Here is a 22,383-nt window from a genome sequence, read left to right on the forward strand (position 1 = left end):
TCCTCCTTCACAATCTAAAGATGAACAAGGAGTCCCTCCTCTGCCCTCCCAGCCAGCATTTTATCAGGAGACGACACTTGCTGTGCAAACTGATGGCTGCTGGTCCTCTCCATCTCCCACTTCACCTCCCCAACCCAGGCTATAATAGGAGGTTATCATCAGTTTGTCATTATATTCACTGGCATTTCAAACTATTTCAATCCTAAAAATTGCAGCTTTAAAAGAAATAAAGAAGGGCAGAGAAGAAACGAAAAACCAAGAGGCTAAAGGCACAAAGTCGCATAGCTGCTCTAGTTGGAGTTTGTAAACAGAGAATAGGTTAAATTTAGGTAATCCCAATTTATGAGAGTAAAAAGGCATCCACAGCTAGCTTTTATCCAGCCAGCTTCTTTGAGACCCTTCAGTGGGTTTTGAGGTCTACAAAGTATGCACTAAAATACCCATACTTCAAAAAGCAATAAGGCAAATAGTATAATCATTATTCCAAAAGTTACAATGGTAGTGTAGGCATACATAGTATAATTTAGTTACAATGTGTGGTACTGTTTCTATTACATAACTGTATTAACTGTGTCTTTCCTACATAATTACATATTCAGCTGGGTTTCAGTTGAACACAAAACCATCCTTGTACCACCACTGATGGTTGGCAATAGCTCTTTGATAGCAGTTTTTACTCTGTAGAAATTATCCTTGAATTGAAAAAAGTCCACAATCCAACGTTCAGCCATTAAACACTATCATATTTGTGAAGAGCTTCTTCCAACTTCTGGGTCACTTTCTGGAAAAATATTATTTGTTGTTGTAAGAAATGCTGCATCTGTGATTTAAAGTCTCTTACTCGAATTTGATGGAAGTGGTGGATTTCAGCCAAAGTGGCAAAAGAAATAGTGTTACAGCGATCTTGAATGCCATCTGCCTTCTGGACCTCCATCTTCCCTTCCTCCACGTGTCTTCTACTCTCCTTTACTTTGGTAAGAGCTCCTGTAGTGTTATAAAAAGAAAGAAAATGACTGTAACAAATTTTTAAAACACATATCCCAATGACACAGCTGCACAATAAGTAAAAGCTTACACACTATAAGTGTCAAAACTATTTTAAATGTCTTCAGAATTTAAACTAATACTTTAACGGCAATTTAAAAGCAGGAATCTGGTCAAAATTACGAAAACATTTTGACTGCTGCAATTTCACCTAATCAAAGATAATCACCTACTAATATTTTTCCATCTTATCCAAATAGGAGACACCACTCATAACAAAAAAATAAACTACAAATATCTCTGAAAAGACAAATCAAGAAACTCTTGATGTCTTCACATTCTTAAGAGAAAGATATATTCTTATTAATATAGGTATATAAGGAGAGCTATATGACAAAGCCTTGTCTCACACACTCTGGTCATATTGCTAGTAGAGAAGAGGACCATCATGCTTGGAAAGGTGGAAGGTTGGCAGAAGAGAGGAAGACTTAACCAGACAGACTGATGCAGTAACTGAAGTGTGTCAGAGACTGAGGATAACACAGGGTCGGACAGGGTTCAGATCTGCTGCTCATAGGGTCACTATGAGGTTGTACTTGACTCAACAGCCTCTAACAAATAACAATATATAAACATTTTCATACAAAACACTCTGCTTTCTTAGACAATCTCATGATAAGCTTATTATTTTTCTAAAACCAGGTAGTTTCCTGGAAATCATCTCATGGTCCTGGATGGGAACATAGGTTCTGGACGGCAACATTGCTAATCTACAACTGGACGTAACTAGTTCGTTCACAGAGAATGTTGAAGTGAATCATCACATATCACATACACCTGGTTCTGACTCCATAATCCATTAGAGATCCACCCCTGGAGTATAAGGTGCCTGAGAAAGAATAATTCATCATTTCTCTGGGGTCACTGGTAGTTCAGTGTGAATTCTTGCCTTCCATGTGGGAGACTTGCATTCAATTTCTGGACAATGAATCTCATATGCTGCCATCATCCATCTGCCAGCAGAGGCTAGTGTCCTACTATGCTGATGATACTAATGAGGCATCTCCAGACTAAAATGTACCAGGTAGAAAGGTGACAATCTACTTGCATTGTATCTTGGGAACGAAGCTAAAAATGCTATAGCCTCTTGTCACAAAACATGGCAGGAAGGGGTGCATGGGTGGGAGTGACCATCAATTTATTTGGGTATGTGCCACATAAAGGAGGGCTTTCCCCCGGGAGAACCACCACAGAAAGGTTAAGAACATGTAGGGTGGGAAAAGAATATTCATGGAGGTGAAAATGAGAGTATGACACTCAATCACAGTATGACCTAAGCACAGTCAGTCCAAGAATTCAGATTTCCTGACTCCCTCTAATACTCACAGCACTAAACTCTTACAAAAGACACAACACAGAGAAAGTCTACACATCCTACTTGGCAGTCTGGCAACCAAACAACGCAGAGGTGTGAAAGGGCACCCTGTTTGAGTGGGAGTGCTACAAACCTTGTTTCAGAAATGAAATTTTTGTGCATAATGAAATAAATACATGCAGAAGAAAAGATGCTCTAACATTTTTTTCAAATTTCGTACAGAATAATACAGATAATCCTAGTATTAAAAAAGCCTTTAAAGGTTAAATAGAGTGTTTTGCACAGCTAAAAAAAAAAATTAAATAGCTGCCATTAACAAATTTTAGACCTGTGTGAGTTTGTGTGGACAGCACACTTTAATTTCCATTTGTTGGCTGGAATCTAGAGGGAAAAGACCAGAGAGTGGCCAAAATTATTGGAGCAGCTATTGCTGCCAGTTTAGGGCCTGTGTCAGGAAAAGGAAGTCCTACTCATAAACAACGCCACCCAAAGGTAATAAAGGAGGTCAAAATTGCTTCCACTGTGGAAAGCTGGGCCACTTCAGTAGACAGTGTCAGAGACAAGAGCCACAGATAGGCAAGGGAGTAGAGAGGAAGCTCCCACTCACTTGCTTTAAGTGTGGATCTGAAGGACACTTGGCCAATGGTGGCCCACATCAGGTCCTCATGGCTGACAGGACTGACAGGCTCCAGCTCCCAGCTGGAAACAAAGGAGGACGCTTCAACGATTCAGATCCTCCCAGAAGAGCCATGGATGAGTGTTAACATTACTGGTAAGTATATTCATTTGCTCCTGGACACAAGAGCCTATTATTTGGTCCTAAAAGCCTTCTGAGGTCCCAACTTTTCTCACTATTTCTTAGTTGTTGGAATTGACGGAAAACCTTATAAGCAGTTCCTTACTTCACCTCTGCCTTACATGCGGACTTCTGAGCTGTAAAACAACCCAGTAGTAGACGGAATTTGATCCAAGACTTAAGAATAATAAATGACATAGTTGAGCCTCTACAGCTTGTAGTTCCTAACCTTTATACTATAAAAGACAAAGAGCTAGTCAATAAGTCTTTTATTTTAAGAACTACCTTCCCTCTGTAACTTGATTTGTGGCACTATTAGAAACTCTACTTGGAATATTATTGCTTTTAATTTCTGACTCATGTACTTTTAACTTGTTAGTTAAATTTGTGTCTTCTAGGCTGCAACAGTTCCATGATACATCTTCAAGGATATGAACAAGTATGGCTAAGCACAACTGATAACAGTGCATCGAAATTCCAAAATCAATCTCCATAATAGTCTTTGTGTTTCCTATTGCCAAAGGGGCCCTTTAGAATAGTGAGAGAAGATCTTCACCCTGAAACCTACAGCGACCCTTTTCAGGAGGAAGTAGCTAAGAGAATACGTCGTCCCCTTTTCCTTATGAATCAGGGTGAAATCTCTCTCAGGGAGGAGCGATAGGGAATGGCAAAGGACACACTGACAAAGGAGATTAATCAGAACTGGCTTTGACAAGCACTGTGGCAATGGGACAATTAAAACAGACTTTCAAGGAATATTCAACCTGAATCCTTCTGATCATATGGACATTTCTGAAAGTATAAAAGAAAAATATTTCTATTTGTTGACTGTAAATTAGATCTGTAAGAGGGAAGCACAGACCTTCTGGCATGATGCCCTTTGCACGACAAGCACATGAAATGCTGACCTGCAGTCCTTCTGTGTCATGTGGCAGTGATGTGGTCAGCTCCACAGAGGATACATTCAAGCTAAAGGACTTCCAAAGATCCTGGTCCCGTTCCTACTGAGAGGTCATCACGAGGAAAGTGTAGCAATTTTACTGTATTTACTATGGCTCACGCTACTAGTAAAACACTAAAAGTCGCTTGCTTGTACTTTCAGAAAGAGCACCTGGTGATGTAATGGGTAAGTACTTGGGTATTAGCCAAAATCTCAGAGACTCCAACATATCAGCTGTTGCGTAGATGTGGCAGTCTGTGTCCATGAAGATTTACAGCCTTGGAAAGTCTATGTACAGGTGTACTCAGTCCTGTAAGGTCTCAATGTGTCTGAATCAACTCCACATCAGTACGTTCCAGGCTGGGTCCAGTGGTAGATGCTCCCCTTCTACGTGGCAAACCCAGGCCCCCGTTCCTGGTCATGACAGCGCATGTGCAGCACTTGTCCATCATCGGAGGCCTGTATATGTGCTAAGATTCTGAAAAGGTATCAGCACAGCTTTCAAATCAAGAAGAATGGCCTAAGGATCTGGTTCTGAAAACCATCCATGAACAGGCACATGACACAAAGACAACAAAGCCAGGCATGGTGATGAGCATGAAGAGTAAGAAAGTGCACCAAAAAGAAGAAGAAAGTCTACATGAATCCCCTGCTCTCCAGAAGGGTCCTGAATAAGAGCAGACATGACAGCCAAGAATAATAAAGGTTATATGAAAACATGAATGAGGAAGACCAGCTCCCAAAGGGAGACAGTGAAGGGGGAAGGCTTTGTTAACAGTTATTTTTCTAGAAAGGTTCACATCTTAACAAACAGAAATGAAAGTTAAAAAGATCAAGATAGCATATAGAAGGTAGAACTAAAGAAAGTGAATTCCAAATGGATTACTGAAAATATGAAAATAATGTCTAAATACAGACTAAAAAACACCCCAGGTGGTTTGTCCACTTTTACCACCTGATTTCAACCTGAAGGTCTGATTGTGTAATAACCGCTGCCCATGGCTGTAATATTCGGAAGCATCACTTACTCTAGATCTCAGAGTAGTCTGAATGTCAACCAAGTTGCAGCTTGTCAAACACCAAACCAGGTCAGCACACTAATTTCCAGGAACTATCTTCTAATATATGGAAACACATATCACTGTATTATGTTCTAGAAACTGTATTTTAATCTTCAGGGTTTAAGATGCAGGTGTGCATCTGTAATCAACAAACAGCTCAACTCACAGCCCTCGAGACAGCAACTACAGCTGACCTTCCTGTGGGTTTTCAGAGGCTGTAAATGGCACAGCAGACTGTCCTATCTTTCTTTGGTGGATTAGAAATGCTAGCCTTTGGGTTGGCACCACAACTAACTCCCAGAGCTCCCATCTAAAATAACCAATGGAAATATGGACAAGAATGAAGTGTTTGTAATTTATCCCATCAACATACATTTTCAAAACCCTTGGGCACAACAACAAATACACAATCTTTTTGTGGCAGTAGGGCCGTTAGCATTTAATGCCTTTAAGTGTGGTAAGTGTATTTATTACAGAAGCCAAGGAGAATTTAAAAGTCAGTTCCTCCCTGCTCATCAAGAACAAAACAAATTTTGTTATTTTTAAAATCTCACAAAGGTTGAATAATGAGGCAGGAATTTGAATTAATTCATCACAAGTGTAGGACATACTGCTGGAGTGAGGAACGTCTAGCTGTTGAACACTCAAGTCATCCCCCTCAGAGGACACACAGGCAAACATACCAGTCAGTCATTGCTGTGGAGTTATAACTGACTCATAACTTAACCCCCACTTTGGTTTTCAAAGGCTATAAAGCACATGAATGATCATTTAAGAGGCTCAGCTTTATAGGAGAAATGTGGCATCAGGACTGGAGAAGACTCATGAACAACCTGTCTTATGCAAATGACACAGCCTTGCTTGCTGAAACTGAGGATGACCCGTAGCACAGAAGGTCAAGCATTGCAGCCTTAAATGTGGACTGACGTTCAACATCACGAAAACAAAGATTCTCACCAATGGGCTGACTAGCAGCAGCATCATGATAGATGATAAAGAGATTAAGATTTTTGACAGCTTCAGTTTGCTTGGCTCCACAATCAACACTCTTAGTACCAGCAGCCAGGAAATCAAAAGATAAATTGCACTGGGAAAGTCTGTTGTCAGTGACATCTCCAGAGTACTGAAGAGCAACGATGTCAGTCTGGAGACTAAGGTGCACCTGATACAGGCCATGGTCTTTGCAATTACTTGCTATGAGTCAGAAAGCCAGACAAAGACTAGCAATGATAGAAGGAGACTAGATACTTTTGAGCTAGAGAAGAGTACTGAATACACCATGGACTGCTAGAACAAACAGCTTTATCCAGGAGAGGGTGAAACGAGGCTGCTCCTTGGAGGCAAAGATTCTAAAGCTTCATCTGACATACTTTGGGCATGTTACAAGGAGAGACCAGTCCTTAGAGAAGGAGGACATCATGCTTGGTAGGGTGGAGGGACAGCACAAGAGAGGAAGACCCTGGATAAGATGGACTGAATCAGTGACTGGGGTAATGAAAGTAGGTACGATAAGAGACGATAAAGTTGGCTCAGAACAGAGCTGGTGTACAAAGGGTCGATTTCCCATGGCACATAATAAATCGCATGGGAGAAAACTGTCCACCCTCATGCCGAGGAGGAGCTGGTGGATTTAAATGGCCTGCCTTCAGACTGACAGCACAACTCCTTACCCACGAGGTCACTAGGGTGAAATAAAATCACCAAGTACATCATTTGCATGGGAAGTGAACATGGCATTCCTCCAGACAGCATCTGAACTGTGACACCAGCAGGGATGTGGGAGGGGAATGGGTATGGAACAGAAGTGTGCTAACAGTAACTAAATACAAAAAAGAAAACAACTCATTGCTATCAGGTCAGAACCTACTCATTCAAGAGCTGACTTCCCAGGAAATTTTCAGAGGCTTAAAACATAGCGCATGGAAGGAGACTGCCCATTTCCTTCCTCAGACGAGGTGGTGGATTCAGACTCCCAGCTTTTGCGTTGGTTGTGCAACTCCCTTCAGACGAGTACACTAGAACACGCAACACAGTAAGCAGCAACTATCAAAAATAGTTGTCATGTGTGCTAGGCACTTTGCATGCCCTCTAACTCACTACAGTTTAACAAGGCAGGCATCACTCCCATTTTCACAAGGTAACACTGAAAAAGCTGCTAAATCTCTTGGAGCCTCCAAGTTGCCCACGTAACCCAGACAGAAGCTACTACGGTGCCTGATTCCATGACGATTCAAAGCAAATAATACAAATATTTAGGAAAGAAATTGGTACTTGGATGGACAAGGCAAGCAGGTGAGCCAGTGTCAGGGCAGGGCCCTGAGAGGGACAGACGGCCTGGGTGGCTAAGGATGCCAGGAACACGGACTACCCAGGACCTGTGGCACCTGTGTGGTGGCCCTGCATTCTTCTCTCCTTTCTCCTCTGCTGTTATCCTAACACCTAAACCAATTAGGCTCTTCCCTCTAGAATCTTTACTAACCTCACTTCATTTCCTAATCATGCCTGTAAAGCCTTCCAGGGTTTAAGATGTCCCATTTTCTTATCTGACATGGTCAGTGTCACAAACACACAAAACCATATAGAAGGAGAAGTACATATTTCATTATGTTAAAAATCTAAGTATAAACATTCCCTTCAGTATGCAATGGTAAGAGGGGACTGGCACACATAGAGATCCCGCTTGAAGATAGTATAAATAACTACCATCAAACAAATACTAGTATGTAATCCCTTTAAGAATAAAAAGGTTACATCTCCATTTTGGTATAGCTGGATATAAAAGTCAATAAATAAATCACTATATATAAAATCAAATGTTTCTGCAAACTAGGAAGACCACTGGCGAGAGCAAGTACCCAAAAGCTATTCCTACTTGAAATTTCAGTTGAACTCACTTAATACAAGCTAAATATGTATTATATGCTAGGACTTCAGGGAGATGAGGAAGAAACAAAATCTCAAAAGAAGACAGTGGTTCCTGTTTAACACGCTGCCACAGATGATGGGGGGTGGGGGGGAATGTGTTTCTAAGCCCGGTCGTCAATTTAATTGTGCGGCAACGTGTTAAGGGGTTCAAATGATTTTCCAAGGTGCTAAGATAGGAGATGTACAAGCTGAAACACTTAAAAAGCAACTAAAACAGTATATGAAAATAGTATTAAATAGCATATTGTAAATGCACAAACTCAACAGCGTTACTACATAAAATTGTATCCATCTGTGCAGAACAAACAAACAAAACACCTCCTTTTCACGTAGCTAAATTTTTCTCCCAGAACCACCTTTAGAAAAAAGAGAAAAGGTAAATGGTTAGCAGTAAAACAAGCTGATGGCTTATTTTGTTACATATTTCCTTGAGTTAGAGATATCCGCCAAACTCCTCTGTAAGAAGAGTACAGTAACCAGCTATTAAAGACCAAGATGACCAGTCCAAGGGCCTTTTAAGACCCTAAGTCAAATACAAAGCGGGTGACTTTCTAGAAAAGACTTTGCAAAGTTTTAAAAAACATAGTTCCTTGAATGGGAAAATAACTATCTTTTCATCTCACAGCACTCTAGGTATTTTTAGGGTGTAGCGTGTCAGGCTGCTACGTCAAAGATGTCAGGGTGTTGGGGTGGCTCTATATCAGATTCCACTCCATAGTTATGGATAGTGGTGTTTTGGGGGGGTTTTCTGCGGGGGCAGGGGGAATGAGTGGAGGGGCTTGGATATTTAGAGTACTAGTGTGTTTTGGTTTTATTCTTTTTCCCCTTAAAAGAAAAGTGAAGCAGTTGACTGAACTAATTATTGGTTATCTTACTGTTTGCTGTAAGAATCTTACGCTCTAGTCCTCAGGACTTTAGTCTGAATGTCAACTAAGCTGCAGTGAGTCCCAATTAGCTCAAGCAATATATTACAACAGCCAGTAAGGGCGACTCAACACTTGGGGAGCGAAAGACTGAACTACTTTCTGGGTGCCTGGAAGCTTCCTATCCATTCTACCTCCACCCACTGGGAGTCAGTTCCTTAGACTAAAGTGGGAACAATTTTTTTTCCAAAAGAAACAATGGGTTAGAGGCAACTGTCTTACTGCAAATCATACCATCATTAGAATTACAAGTTGAGTTTTGTTACAAATGGCTGTTTTCCCAGAGTTATGACAATTTCTAAACTGGGAACTGCCTGCACATGCTATTAAACTCCATATTCTTTTCATATTTAAAATATAAAATACTACAAGAAAAGCAGAGGTATAATTTCTACTCAGTCTTAGATCTAAGGAGGAGGAGGAGGAGGGGGAAAGAAAATTAGTAGGGCTGAGGTGAGTCATTTATGGACTTGTTATTTTCTAGGAAGTTGTTGTTGCTAAGTGCCATCTAATGGCTCATAGCAATCCTATGAATGAAAAACCTGAACACTTGTGTAACTTTCATTGTTTCTCCAGGTTCATAGGGTTTCTGGAGACAAGCTATTTCAGAAGTGGATGCCACTCCTGCTTCCAAGCTTGTTTTAATATTGAAACTCCATCAAACACTGTCCACCATGGGTAACCATTTTCCCATTTGACACATTAGCGTCACAGTGTTCAGCTTCACAACAACCACAAATCAGGACATGAGACTGGGAATAAAGCTACTTATCTCTTACAAGTTCCACTGTCTCAGCTGTGGGCCTTGTTCTGTTATCCCTCAGCCCCACCTCACCTTCACCCCACCACATTGCCGTCACCCTGTTTCACCACCCTCATACTCACCCTCCTACCACACACACATCACCACTCCCCCTTCCCAAATCCTCATGCACGACCCCACCCTCACAGGCCACCATCCTGACACACCACTCTGCTCCACCCACCACCTCTCCCCTACTCTCATCACCCCTACCCCACACACCCCACTATCATCTATCTGGGTGCGCGCGCGCGCACGCATACATGCGCACACACGAGAGTGTTGCTGGACAGCCTCCTTGTCTTTAGATCTAAGGAGTGGGAGGAAGGGGAAAGAAAATTAGTAGGGCAGAGCTGAATCACTTATGGACTTGTTACTTCCAGGATAGCTTTAAAAATTATTACGTTGCTGCTTAGGAAGTAACTTACAGAGGTACAATATAACTCACGTGCAGAGTCGCCACAAAGCATTACAGCACTCTTCAAGCATTTTCTTAAACTGTAGGACATTATTTTGCCAAAGTCAAAAGGAGTGTAAATAAAAGCTTATAAACATGCCCTGACTCAAAAGAACAAAGAGACCACACATTTTTATCATAGAATTCATACAAACAAGCTAAGGTTTTCTAAAGTTTTACTTTTGAAGGCTGTTCATAGGGTTGCCCTGAGTCAAATCAGGTACCTACCAACTCTTCCAGTTGCTAATTAAAAAACCATCAGCCCATTGTCAGTTCCCTGTCCTCCTAAACCATAATAATGACACACTGCTTTTTTAATAGAAATCAAGAGAGATCTGGTAGCCAAGTGGTAAGGAGCTGCACTGTCAACCTAAAGGTAGGTGGTTTGAGTCCACCAACTGCTCCATGGAAGAAAAACGGGCAATCAACTCCCATGTAATTTACGGCTTCTGAAAACCCACTTTATAGAGTCGATCCCAACTTGAAAGTAGCAACAATAGAAATGAGAACTGAAAAAAATGAGACAGAACAATCATACAATAAAGTATAAGGTAACAAGAGGTCATTTTTTTTAATAAACAATGAATCTCACTTTGCTTGTGAGTAGGGTAGTAATTAAATGTGATCAGAAGATAAACATTTCAGAATGGGGATGTAAGTGTCTATCATTACGAAACTTCTTGGAGTATGATACAGCTGTTCCCCAGTATCCTCAGGTAATAAGTACCTAAAGCTTCCCAAACAAAAATCTGCCAATGTTCAAGTTCTTTATATAAAATGGTGAAGAATGTGCATACAACTTACATATACTCTCCAGTATATTTTTAAGTTCTACCTACATTACTTACAGCATCTAAAATAATGCAAAAGCTATGTAAGTATCATTCACATCCCACTTAGCTGTTGAGGGATTCTTCTGAGCACTTAATTGCTTTTTAGGAGCCACTTTCCTTACTCCCACCAAGAACAATTTTTTAATTAATTTTTTATAATGATTTTTTAATGCAACATATATAAATATATATTTTTACAACTATTTCTTTCCATTTAATTCTTTTTCCAACAACTCTTAAGATATCATCTTACCCCAGTAAGAATAGCAAAATTCAAAAGAGCAGCAAACAGCAAATGCTGGCGAGATTGTGGAGAAACTGGAACCCTTATTCACTAAGAACATTTTAAATTCACAGTTGTCTGAATCTGAGGACCCAGAACCTGAGGATTTAGAGGCCCAACTACATTTGCATCTGCAGTTAACATATGGGCACATTAAAGTTTCATTATGGAAAGTAAATGTAGGCAAGTATTAAATTCTGAGGTTAAAAGGGGTTGACAATAAAGTATAGTGTGAAATGTTCTTAAGTGAAATAAGCAATATTAACCATAAAATACTAATACTCCATGGTAAGAAAATAAAGTCCAAAACAGTAATCCGTGAAACAGCAATCCCTAGGCTACACAACTGGCATGAATTCTTAAAATGTATCTGAGGTGCAGGGAAAAGCAGTGTTGAAAGCACATAGTAATTTATTTGAGCCATAATCCATGATGTCAAACAGGCAAAAGTAACTCAAGGATGCCCTCCAGCACACTGATTGAGGCCTCTCAGTGACAGCTGGATAGGTACCTCTTCCTCTGGGGCCACTCTAAAAGAGAGTAGAAAGGAATACAGATGCATCTCCCTCACATACACCACCAAAAGACACACACTAAGAATTTAGCTACCAAGTCACACTGGTAAATTACTAGACTTTTCCCACAGGACAGAAAGTTTACCTCGTACCAAAAATACTGAGAACTCACTCCAAAAGAAGCAGCAAGAGCCTTGGGGGCTGCCTTATCAACAATCCAGTTCTGATAAGATATCTGCCAGAGAAAGGCAGAGATGCAGCTCTGGTGGCCTAGTGCAAGAAACTGCACTGCAATCTTGAGGGTTCAAGGCCACTGCTCTGCAGGTAAAGAATGGGCAATCTCTTTGCTATAGTGAACAAACAGCAATAAACATGAGTGTCTGGGTGGCAGATATGGTTTATTTAGGGTCTATTTCCAGTACTGGAATTGCTGGATCAAATGGCATTTCTATTCCCAACTTTGTGAGAAAACACTATACTGCCTTCCATAGTGGTTGCACCATTTTATACTCCCACCAACAGTGAATAAGGGTTCCAGGATTTCCATAATCTCGCCAACATATGTTGTTTGCTGCTCCATTGAATTTTGCTATTGTTACTCAGGTGACACAGTATCTCATAGTTGTTTTGACTTGCATTTCTCTTAGAGCTTGGGATTTTGAACATTTCTTTATGTGTTTATTTGCCATCTGATGGTCTTCTTTGGTGAAGTGTTGTTCATATTCTGTGCCCATTTTGGGATTGCATTGTTTATCTTGTATGGTGCTGGAGTAGTGCCCACCAACAAACAAATGGCCAGAGAAGCTGTGGTAGAGTCACATAATGGAATACTAAGCAGCACTGAAAAACAAGGTACTCATAAAATAGTACAAAATGGGTGACCCTGGAGGACGTGAGTGAAATATCTCAGTCACAAAAGGACAAATGCTGGATAATGCCACTGATATAAAACAGGACTGATAAGGGGGCTGGGGGAAAACTAAGAAAAGAGGGGATAAGTAATGTACACAGCACTGAAACTGATGAAGGAAAGAACTGTTTAAAAGGAATATATGATTAGGTATCATTTGCAAGACAACAGTCCAGAATAAGAGGTGCACAGCAAAGTGGACGGGGGTGAGGGGGTGGGAAGAAATTGTGCAAAAATGAAATAATTTTTTTTCAAAGAGAAAAGCAAACCTGAGGAGGTAGGCATGAAAATGTGCATCAATGAATGAATGGAAATCTTAAGTTGAACATAAACTTTCGTTAAAATCTCAATTAAAATTAAAAAAAAAAAAAGAGAGGGGAAGTATGGACACTCTCCTCCCGTGGACCTGTCTGAAAACCCGCCCAGAAGGTCAGCTATAGGTCAGCTCTCACTCTTTGGTACACAACAACAACAAAGCAGAGTGTGGTTTCCAGATTATTGTTTAAAAGCTGAAAGGGATTTAATAGAGTCTAGTCTAACTCTCTCAATTGTAATGACACAGACCTTGAGCCTGGAGAGTCATTCCCCGCCTGCCTGTTGGCCCTCAAACATTTTCAACCCACCATGGCCTCCTCATTCTGAAGATGGTGTAGCCAGTCCAGGAGGAGCAAATGTGTCAAGATTTGAGCTGGAGACTCATCCTACTGGATTCCAAGGACTCTGTCCTTCCTTTCCCACATTTCGTGGACTCTGCTTTAAGCTCTGTTATTAATAGTCTCCTGGAAACCTTTGGCATGTTTGGTTGACTAGGTAGATACAAAAATCTTAACTGGTTTGTCTGGGTTTGTTGTGTGTGTGTGTTTTTTTTAATTGCAGTTACTGAGGCTCAGAGGTTATGATGCCCCTTCCCACCATCACAAAAAAATCTACCTCCACAGAACTGATACTGTACATTGACTCCAACACTCTCCTTTTTTATATGTATCTTACCATTAGGCCATCTCACAGTTTCAAAACATGCTCAGTCTAGAGAGAATTAGTCACAAAATAACAAAGACCTCGTTTAAAATATAACATAAGCCATTTTAGAAGAATCCTGTTACTTGTGCCTGTAATGAATATAAAATTATTAAACTAAGCAGGAAGCTTCCTCATCTCAAATCCTACTACAGAGTTGTAGTAATCAAAACACTGTGGTACATTTTCACAGGTATATTCACCAATGGAAGAGAACTGAGAACCCAAAAATAAATACATTCATCTATAGACAAGTGATTTTGGTAAAGAGATAAAATATATTAGGTATGGGAAAATGGTAAATTTTCCTCTTTTGAAAAATTCTGCTGATATTTGCAGAACACCGAAACAATATCTATCTCACACCATATACAAAATCTAACTCAAGATAGGACCTACATGTAAACCCATTACAAAGATTATTAAGAAAAAGTTGGGGCAAGCTTAGGAGCCAATCTATGGCATAAATAGACTATAAGTAAAAATGCACAATCAACAGAGAATACACTGGATAATTCGAACCTCCTAAAAATGCAGTCCTTTCATGCACCAGAAGATTTTTCCCAAAGAGTAAAAAGAACCTATGGACTGGGGGAAAATAGTTAGCAATGTTATATCAGATGAAACCGATCTCCAAGCCATATAGAAACTCCAATACTCAACAAGACAACACAATTATACAACGGGCAGAGAACATGAAAAGAAGGTTCATCAAAGAAGGCATTCACAAAGTGCTCAATACCACTGTTACCCCAAAGAATGAAGCCAAAACAATAATGAAGTATCATCTCACACCAGGAAAGATAGCAACGTTCAATAACGCAGTAAACAATTGCTGGCAAGGGTTGAGAGACTGCAACACTCAGACACTGCTGACAAATATGTAAAATAGTACCTTCACTATGGAAAACAGTCTAGTACGTCCTTAGGAAGTTGGGAATAGAAATATCACTTGATCCAGCAATCCCACTACTAGGAATACATCCTAGAAATAAGAGCTGTCACACAATCACACACTCATGTTCACTTACCGCAGTGTTATTTACCAGCAAAGTGTTAGAAAAAAAACAGGTGTCCATTAATGGATGAATGAATAAGGAAATGATGGAACAGTCACAAAACAGCATATCATGTAACACTAAAAAGCAATACAGAAGTCACCAAACACTGCCTAACGAGGATGCATCTAGAGGACAGTACGGTAAGTGAAGTCAGTCACAACAGGTCAAACATTGCATAAGATCACTGTTATAAATAAAAAGAGAAGGAAAAGATTACGCAAAGAATCACTCTTGAATGGTTACCAGGGATGGAAAGAGAGGAAGAGGGGAGTAAAAATTAGTAAAAAGATAACAGATATATATTAAGATGGGTGAAGGGAAAGTTGACAGCCAATAAGGAATGATAACAGCCAGTTTAAAGACTAAGGTGCATCTGATTTAGGTCATGATCTTTCATGCACTTGCTGTGCATCTAAGAGCTGGACAACGAATAAGGAGGACAGCAGAGTAATTGATGCCTTTGAACTGTGGTACTGGAGAAGAACACTGAATATGTCATAGACTGTCAAAAGAACAAACAGATATGTCTTGGAGTAAGTACAACCACAGTGCTCCTCAGAGGCAAGGAAAGTGAAGTTTCATCTCACATACTTGGAAAAAAAAATTGTGCTTAAAATGAGAAGAAGGAGTAAGACCCTCAATGAGATGGACTGACCCTGAGACTGCGGCGATGGGCTCAAGTATGTCAGAGATGGTAAGGATGGTACAGAATAGGCCGGGGTTCAGAGCTGTTAAACACAGCAGGCCCTTATGAGCTGTAGTTGACTTGATTGCACCTAACAACAACAACATTACAGTATCCTTACAAGAAAGGGAAGACACAGATAGGTACAGAAAGATCAATGGAAATTGGAATTATAGGGAGGAAGTGTGATTTCACTGTGGATACTCCTTTGGGTTAGCTGCACCAACTCCCGATAGATGATGCCACTAGAGCTTCCTAGCGAGTGAGGGAAGTGGATGTCTACATTATTGCTATTGAACAAAGTGTGCATGAAGAGATGAAAGAAAAACTAATTTGCTTTGTAAACTTTCAACAAAATCACAAGTAAATAAAAGTAAAAAAAAAAAAAAACAAACAGCAGTATTTGTCCTAAGACAAATCCCAGAATTCAGGAAAGGGGTAGGACAGAAGGATTAATAGAAATGAGAATTAAAGGGACTAAGAGGGAAAAGTGCAGTTACATGGTGCATATTGTAATTACTGTTATAAAGCAAAATGTGTATGAATGGTTCAATGAAAACCCAATATGCTTTGTAAACTTTTACTCAAATTACAATAAGGAAAATAATAAAGGAAGTAATCATTAGCAAAAACAAAACAAACACCAAAACCAGAAAGAGTAGAACAACGTAATCACATGGCCAGGCCTATTAACATTGCGACATTAAAACTCAAATCAACTCATCTGATTATGAGCCAGGAAATCAGCACCATTCTCAAAAACATCCCATTACTTACACAACATGTCAGTAAATTATTCCTGTCAGCAAAAACTGCTGAAGAAGCATTTCAATGTCTATTATTTCTTCCTAAAATGAGAGCTGAAAAGCTTTGGTGTCATCTAGTCAGTTAGCACATGTTAAGCATCTCCTGAAAGCTGAACTCAGCACACCAGCAAATGCAGATGCACAACCCAGAACCACACAACCCAAATCTCTTCTGTTTCTGATCTGCAAGAGAAATCCTTTTCCTGGAACTTCTGACCCAGTAACACAGGATGGATGGTGGGGATAACTCTCATCTACTTCACTGCCTTGGAAATATTAAGTAGGGTGAGCCCTAAACTCAATGTAAAAAATAGTCTTACCCCCCCAACCCCCGCCGCCCCCGTTTCCCCTGTTTATGCCCCATCCCCCACCCCTCAGGCCACAGGTCTCCACAAGGTTTACCAGCTGCACCAAGCGCTCCAAGACTCAGCCCAGTCCTGCTTTTACACCTGAACTTTGCCTTCCTTTCCTCAACCCAATGGCTTATTCTCAGTATGTTTTGTGTCCCTCCTAAAACCAGTTACACAAAAGGCCCGGTCACTAAGCAACAGGGATCTAAAGGCTACATTTTCTCCCTCACAAAAAAAGAGGGGGGGAAAAAGGAAAGAAAAGTAGTTAAGCACTTTACCTAATTTTAAAAATTACAACTAAAACCAAAACATTTTCTGGCTTCCTAGGTCCCTTCTGCCTAAACCTGAAGCCCGACTGTGTATGATCAGGGCAGGAGGCACCCTCTAAGAGTAACAGAAACCTGAGAAGGTGCCTAGACTGAGCCTGCCTGTTTTCACTCATGCCCTTGTATGTGCAAAATGTTGAAAGGAAATGCTAATTTGGTCAATGTGCCCTTATTTCCGTCTTATCCTCTCATCTCTGGCAACCACCTCTCTCCGCTACTCCCTATTAACGGCTTCATTCCCCCTTCCTTCTTCCTCTTTTAGGACACTCCACTTACTCCTTGGTTACCCTTTTCCTTCTCTGCTCCAATTTCTACTGGTTTGGGGTGATTTTAAAAAATTCCTTTGAGTGAAAATTCTCAAAATACAAAAGCCAACATCCACCTAAACAGGGAGCTCGGGTGGCATAGGGGAAAGGATCTGAGCTGTTAACACAAAGGTACAAGGTTCAAATTCACCAGCGATTCAGTGAGAGAAAGATGGGCAATCTCCTCCTGTGCAATTTACCATCTCCAGACGCTGCCCTGGACATGCTCACTAAGTTGTGCCAGGAAATTGGAGGACAGCCAGCTGGCCAACTGACTGGAGATCAATCGATATTTGTTCCCATTCCAAAGAAAGGTGACCCAACAGAGTGTGGAAATTATCAAACAACATCATTAATATCACATGCAAGCAAGATTCTGCTGAAAATTATTCAAAAATGTTTGGAACAACATGTCAACAGAGAACTGCCACATGTGCATGCTGGATTTAGAAGAGGTCTTGAAATAAGAAGACAATAAAATTCTTTAAAAAGCTCAGAAAGATGGATTTTTGCATGAGACACTTCTGGACAGGGGAGCCAAATTGAAAGCTGACCAATATTGCATGCAAATGATCAAGATTTTTGTTTCTAACTTACCGTCTTGTTGTCTCATGGTTGTTGTTTTCTGAGTAAGTTATTTGAGGGAGGGGGAGGTGAAATACTCATAAACTCTTTAATGAGGATGAGAGAATATTCTTAATAATCATGAACATAAAACAAATTTTTTTTTTAATTTAGGTTGTTTATTTTTCATTTCAATGAACAGCTACAGAGATTTTGGGATTCCATTCATTCATTGTTGCACCCTTCTCCCCACACAAACCTCTCCCCCTCCCCCCCCTTTTGCAAAGGTAAATCTACACAATGACCTAAATTCCAAGAACACAAGTGGAGTCTGCAGTACTTAATTCCAAATTCTCAGTTCTTTGTCACCCGATACATATGCATGCACACTGGACTGTACAAATAAAGAGGCTCTGGGCATGTTTGCAAGCTGCCAGCACTTTGGGTTTAATTGACCCTTTGTTATGTAATAAACATTTTTGTACCAAAGAGAAGTGCGAACTTTGGGTTAGCAGCACAACTCTCTACAGACTATTACTATGCCCTCAGAACCGCTAACAGCGAACCCTGGGAAAATTTCCTTTAGTTAAAATCAGAACTCTACTTTTTTTTTCTCCCCCAGAAAGATAAATAAAAATCCAAAATAAAGTCAGGCTAACAGAAGCTGCTAAACAGATGCAATCCTCTTTAGAAAATAAGCCAGGGAGATGTGAGGTACATGCCCAAAGCCACAGGACTATACAAATGCTTCTAAGAAGACAGCGGCTAATACTGTAGCTAGAAGAGCATTTTCATGGACTTATATATATGTGTACAAATCTCGTGCTTACTGTCAAGTATTTCCCCAAAAAGTATACCTAGATTTTAACTTTAAGATTGAAACTGCCAACTCTGTCATTCTCAATTGCTATTTAAGGTAAGCAGAGCATTAATAATTTTCCTTAGTGCACACCAAAGGAATATATATTCTTGCTATTATGTGCCATTAAGTCACCTGCAACTCTTAGTGACCCTATGTAAAACAGCTGTGAACCCTGCCCTATCCTGAGCCAGTCTCACTGACACCTAATCCCATTGTCCGGGTTACTATGTCAATCCATCTCACCTGGAGTCTTCCTCTCCTGCACTGTCACTCCACCCTTCTGAGCATAACATCCATCTCTAAGGACTGATCCTTCCTGGCCAAATGCCCAAAGTATGTGAAACAGAGTTTTGAAATCCCTGTCTCCAAGGAGAAACTGGGTTTCACCCTAAGATAGACCTATTTGTTCTCCTGGCTGTCTATGGTATGTTCGATACTTTTCTCCAGCACCACAATTCAAAGGCATTAATCCGTCTTCTGTCATCCTTAGTCACTCAGTCCAGCTCTCTGATGCATAGCATGTAATTGTGAAGACCATGGCCTGGATCAGGCACACCTTACTCTCTAGAATGACATCATTGCTCCTCAGCACTCTGGAGAGGTAAAGAAGGCAGCACTGCCACTGTGGTCCCTACAATTGGCAATTCACATCATTTTATGATCACTGAGTAATAGGGTGGGGAACCGGTAGTTCAGAGGTAGAATTCTAGTCTTCCATGCTAGAGAGAGACCAGGATCAATTCCTCACCACTGCATCGCACAAACAGCCACTATTATCTACCACTGGTGGCTTGCATGTTGCTATGATGCAAACAGGTTTCCATGGAGCTTCCAGACTAAGATGGACAAAAGATGACAAAAAGCCAAACAATCTTTTCCCAAAAATTAGTCAACAAAAACCCCATGTATCACACTGATCTGGTCCGTAAGACCATGGGATGACATAGGCTTAGCAGCACTATGTATGGTTGTACAGGGGGTCACCAACGGCTTGGGATGATTCCTGTTATTGTTATGAGCTAAGGTCATCCTTTTTAGATGAAGGCTGAGGCTGCTCTCCAGCCACAGCTGGACTGGACTGAATAGGACCATGAATAACCAACTAAAGAAAAAACAAAAAAAACCTATAATATACAATTTCCAAATACATTAGATATAATCCATAAAACATCAAAAATTACCTATCATGCTTAATGAAATCTATTGCTTTACATCTATTGCTATTCAAAGATTCTCATTATAGATAATAGGAGGCTTCTGAGAAAAATCACAAATGTCAATGCAACACCATAAAATTTTAAAAAGCCTATAAAGTGGGACACGTGACAATATGAAATTTATTCACATAAGTTCACTCCCTCCAGCCTCAATTCCTCTCATTCCCTTTAATTCTGCTCTTTTAACTGTCCACTTTGATTACTGGCATCACCAAAACCTAAAACCTCAAAGCATAGTAAAAACTAATTTCCTTGTGAGAGCCCTGTCCACAGCAAGTCTTATCATTCTGCCAGCTGGAGTCCACCACTCCCACCCACAACTCCTTCTGGGGACATCAGCTCCATCATGCACAGCCCAGAGGACAAGTCTTCCTCCAATCTCATGTTGGAAGCCAGGCCTAACTGGCTATGGATGTCTGTCACCAAGAATGTGCAGTCCAAGTTGCTGTGATTCAGTCTGTCATTTGTAAACTAGGGATAATACAAGCATTTACCTTAATGCTCCGATGAGGCTTAAATCAATATATTGAGTTTAAAACACAAAACAACACAGCAAAATGCAACATGTTGTTGACTGCTGGTGAAGTGAGTATGACTCATAGCAATCCTATGAACAAAAGGCCTGAAGCCTTTCTATAACTATCAACATTTATCAAACTTCATTGAGTTTCCGGAGGCATGTCATTTAGGAAGTGATTGCCACTTTTGCTTCCAAATCTATTTTAAACTGGGAGCTCCACCAAACACTGTCTGTTATGTCAACTGATACCCTAATGGCACAAAGTTCAGCATCAGAGCAACCCCAGGTTACCTCAGTACAGCATATTGACAGAAGAGTGCTGTATCAGTTATAAGAATGTTGCTCCAAAATAACTACCAACTTTAAATACAAAGGTCCTCTCTGAGGTCTTGTTGACTCTAAACAAGAGGCTTAAATTTAAAAAAAAAACACACCACCCCAATATAGTATGTTGTTGTTATGTGCTGTTGAGTCGCCTGCAACATAAAGCAACCCTGTGTACAGCAGCTCTGAACCCTTCCCTCTCCTGAGCCCAACCCCCATTGCCCCAGATATCTTATCCCAGGTCTTCCTCTTTTGTGCTGTCCCTCCACTCTTCTGAAAATGCAACATATGTTAACTGTTTTTATTATGGTTGAAATGCCACTTTTTAGTCAAAAACCTGCAGCAGCAGCTGCCCACCTAAAGGAAAAAAAAATTTTTAAGCAAGTATAATACTACAATATAAAGAACAGTAGTTTCAGGTCAAGGTAAAATATGGCTCTTTTTATAAGACAGAGGAGCCAGCAAATCACTAGCTTTTCTGAGTCTCTGTTTTCACCAGACTAATAGGGAGAATACCCCCTGGAGAATTAACAGCTAATATTAAATGCTCAGAATCTTGGGGAGTAATGTCTGTCATACGAGATGCTTACTCCACTCACACATGCAGAAAATGAGATGAGAACTCCGTTGCCCCAGGTTACAGCAAAATTGGCAGCAAGTCAAACTTAGATCCATCTGGTTCCACAGTTATGCTTGTGACCAGCCTGATATCATACTAATCACCAAAGAGAATTAAGATACCTGATGATTACATGACTGCCAGTCACATAATACCAAATCCCGACCCACTTCGTAGGGACCTCTGGTGGCTTACGGGTAAGAAGTTACACTGCAATCTCTAAGGTAAATACAGTTTGAATCCACTAGCTGCTTTGTGGGACAAAGATAGGCAATCTCACCTGTGGTATTAACTGTCTCTGAAAACCTGCTGGAAGGTCAGCTGTGGGTCAATTCCAACTCCACGGTACACACCACCACCACCACCACCACCATGACCCAACCTGAGGGGTTGATTCTGGCACAGGGACTCTCCAGTGTGTTTCTGAGACTGCAAATCTTCACAAGCCTATCTTTGTCTTACAGAGTAGCTGGTGAATTCAAACTGCCAATTAACCCTTCTCTGAACAGTCCAATACGTTACACACTGCACCACCAGAGATCTTCAGTCACATAATAAAGAACTCAATTCTTTATCTTCAATTTGGAACAAACTCATAGCTGACTCTCCAGCAGTTTCAGAGACTATAAATGTAGGAGAGCGGGCTGCCCATTTTTCTTGGCCATAAGAACTCTCTCAACTACAATTACAAGGGAGTCTGCTAGCACAGTGGTAAAGAGTTGTGTTGCCAACCCAAAGGCACACAGATCAGATCCCCTAGCTGCTCTGAGGGAGAAAGGTGGACAATCTTCTCCCATTGCTATTCACTGCCTCTTAAACCTCATTGAAGGGTTAGTTGGTAATGACTCAGTTTTGACTCACTGATACATAACAATTACTATTACTACTTATTCCATCCTTTATTTAGTATTCATCACTCCTTA

At 40.5% G+C, this 22,383-nt stretch overlaps 1 protein-coding gene across 1 annotated transcript in view; it reads right to left on the minus strand.

Moving 5' to 3' along the window:
* Positions 1-730: 730 nt before the first annotated feature.
* Positions 731-22,383, minus strand: part of LOC102867569 (sorting nexin-18-like) — a 39,252-nt gene continuing 17,599 nt past the window's right edge. Inside the window, exon 2 of the mRNA XM_006889567.1 lies at positions 731-984. Within this exon, the coding sequence (XP_006889629.1) occupies positions 731-984 (254 nt within the window). The remainder of the gene's footprint in view (positions 985-22,383) is intronic.

The sequence above is a fragment of the Elephantulus edwardii genome, unplaced genomic scaffold (genome assembly GCF_000299155.1).
Source record: "Elephantulus edwardii isolate Elephantulus edwardi_28Jun2011 unplaced genomic scaffold, EleEdw1.0 scaffold00079, whole genome shotgun sequence".
In the NCBI taxonomy this organism is placed as follows: domain Eukaryota; kingdom Metazoa; phylum Chordata; class Mammalia; order Macroscelidea; family Macroscelididae; genus Elephantulus; species Elephantulus edwardii.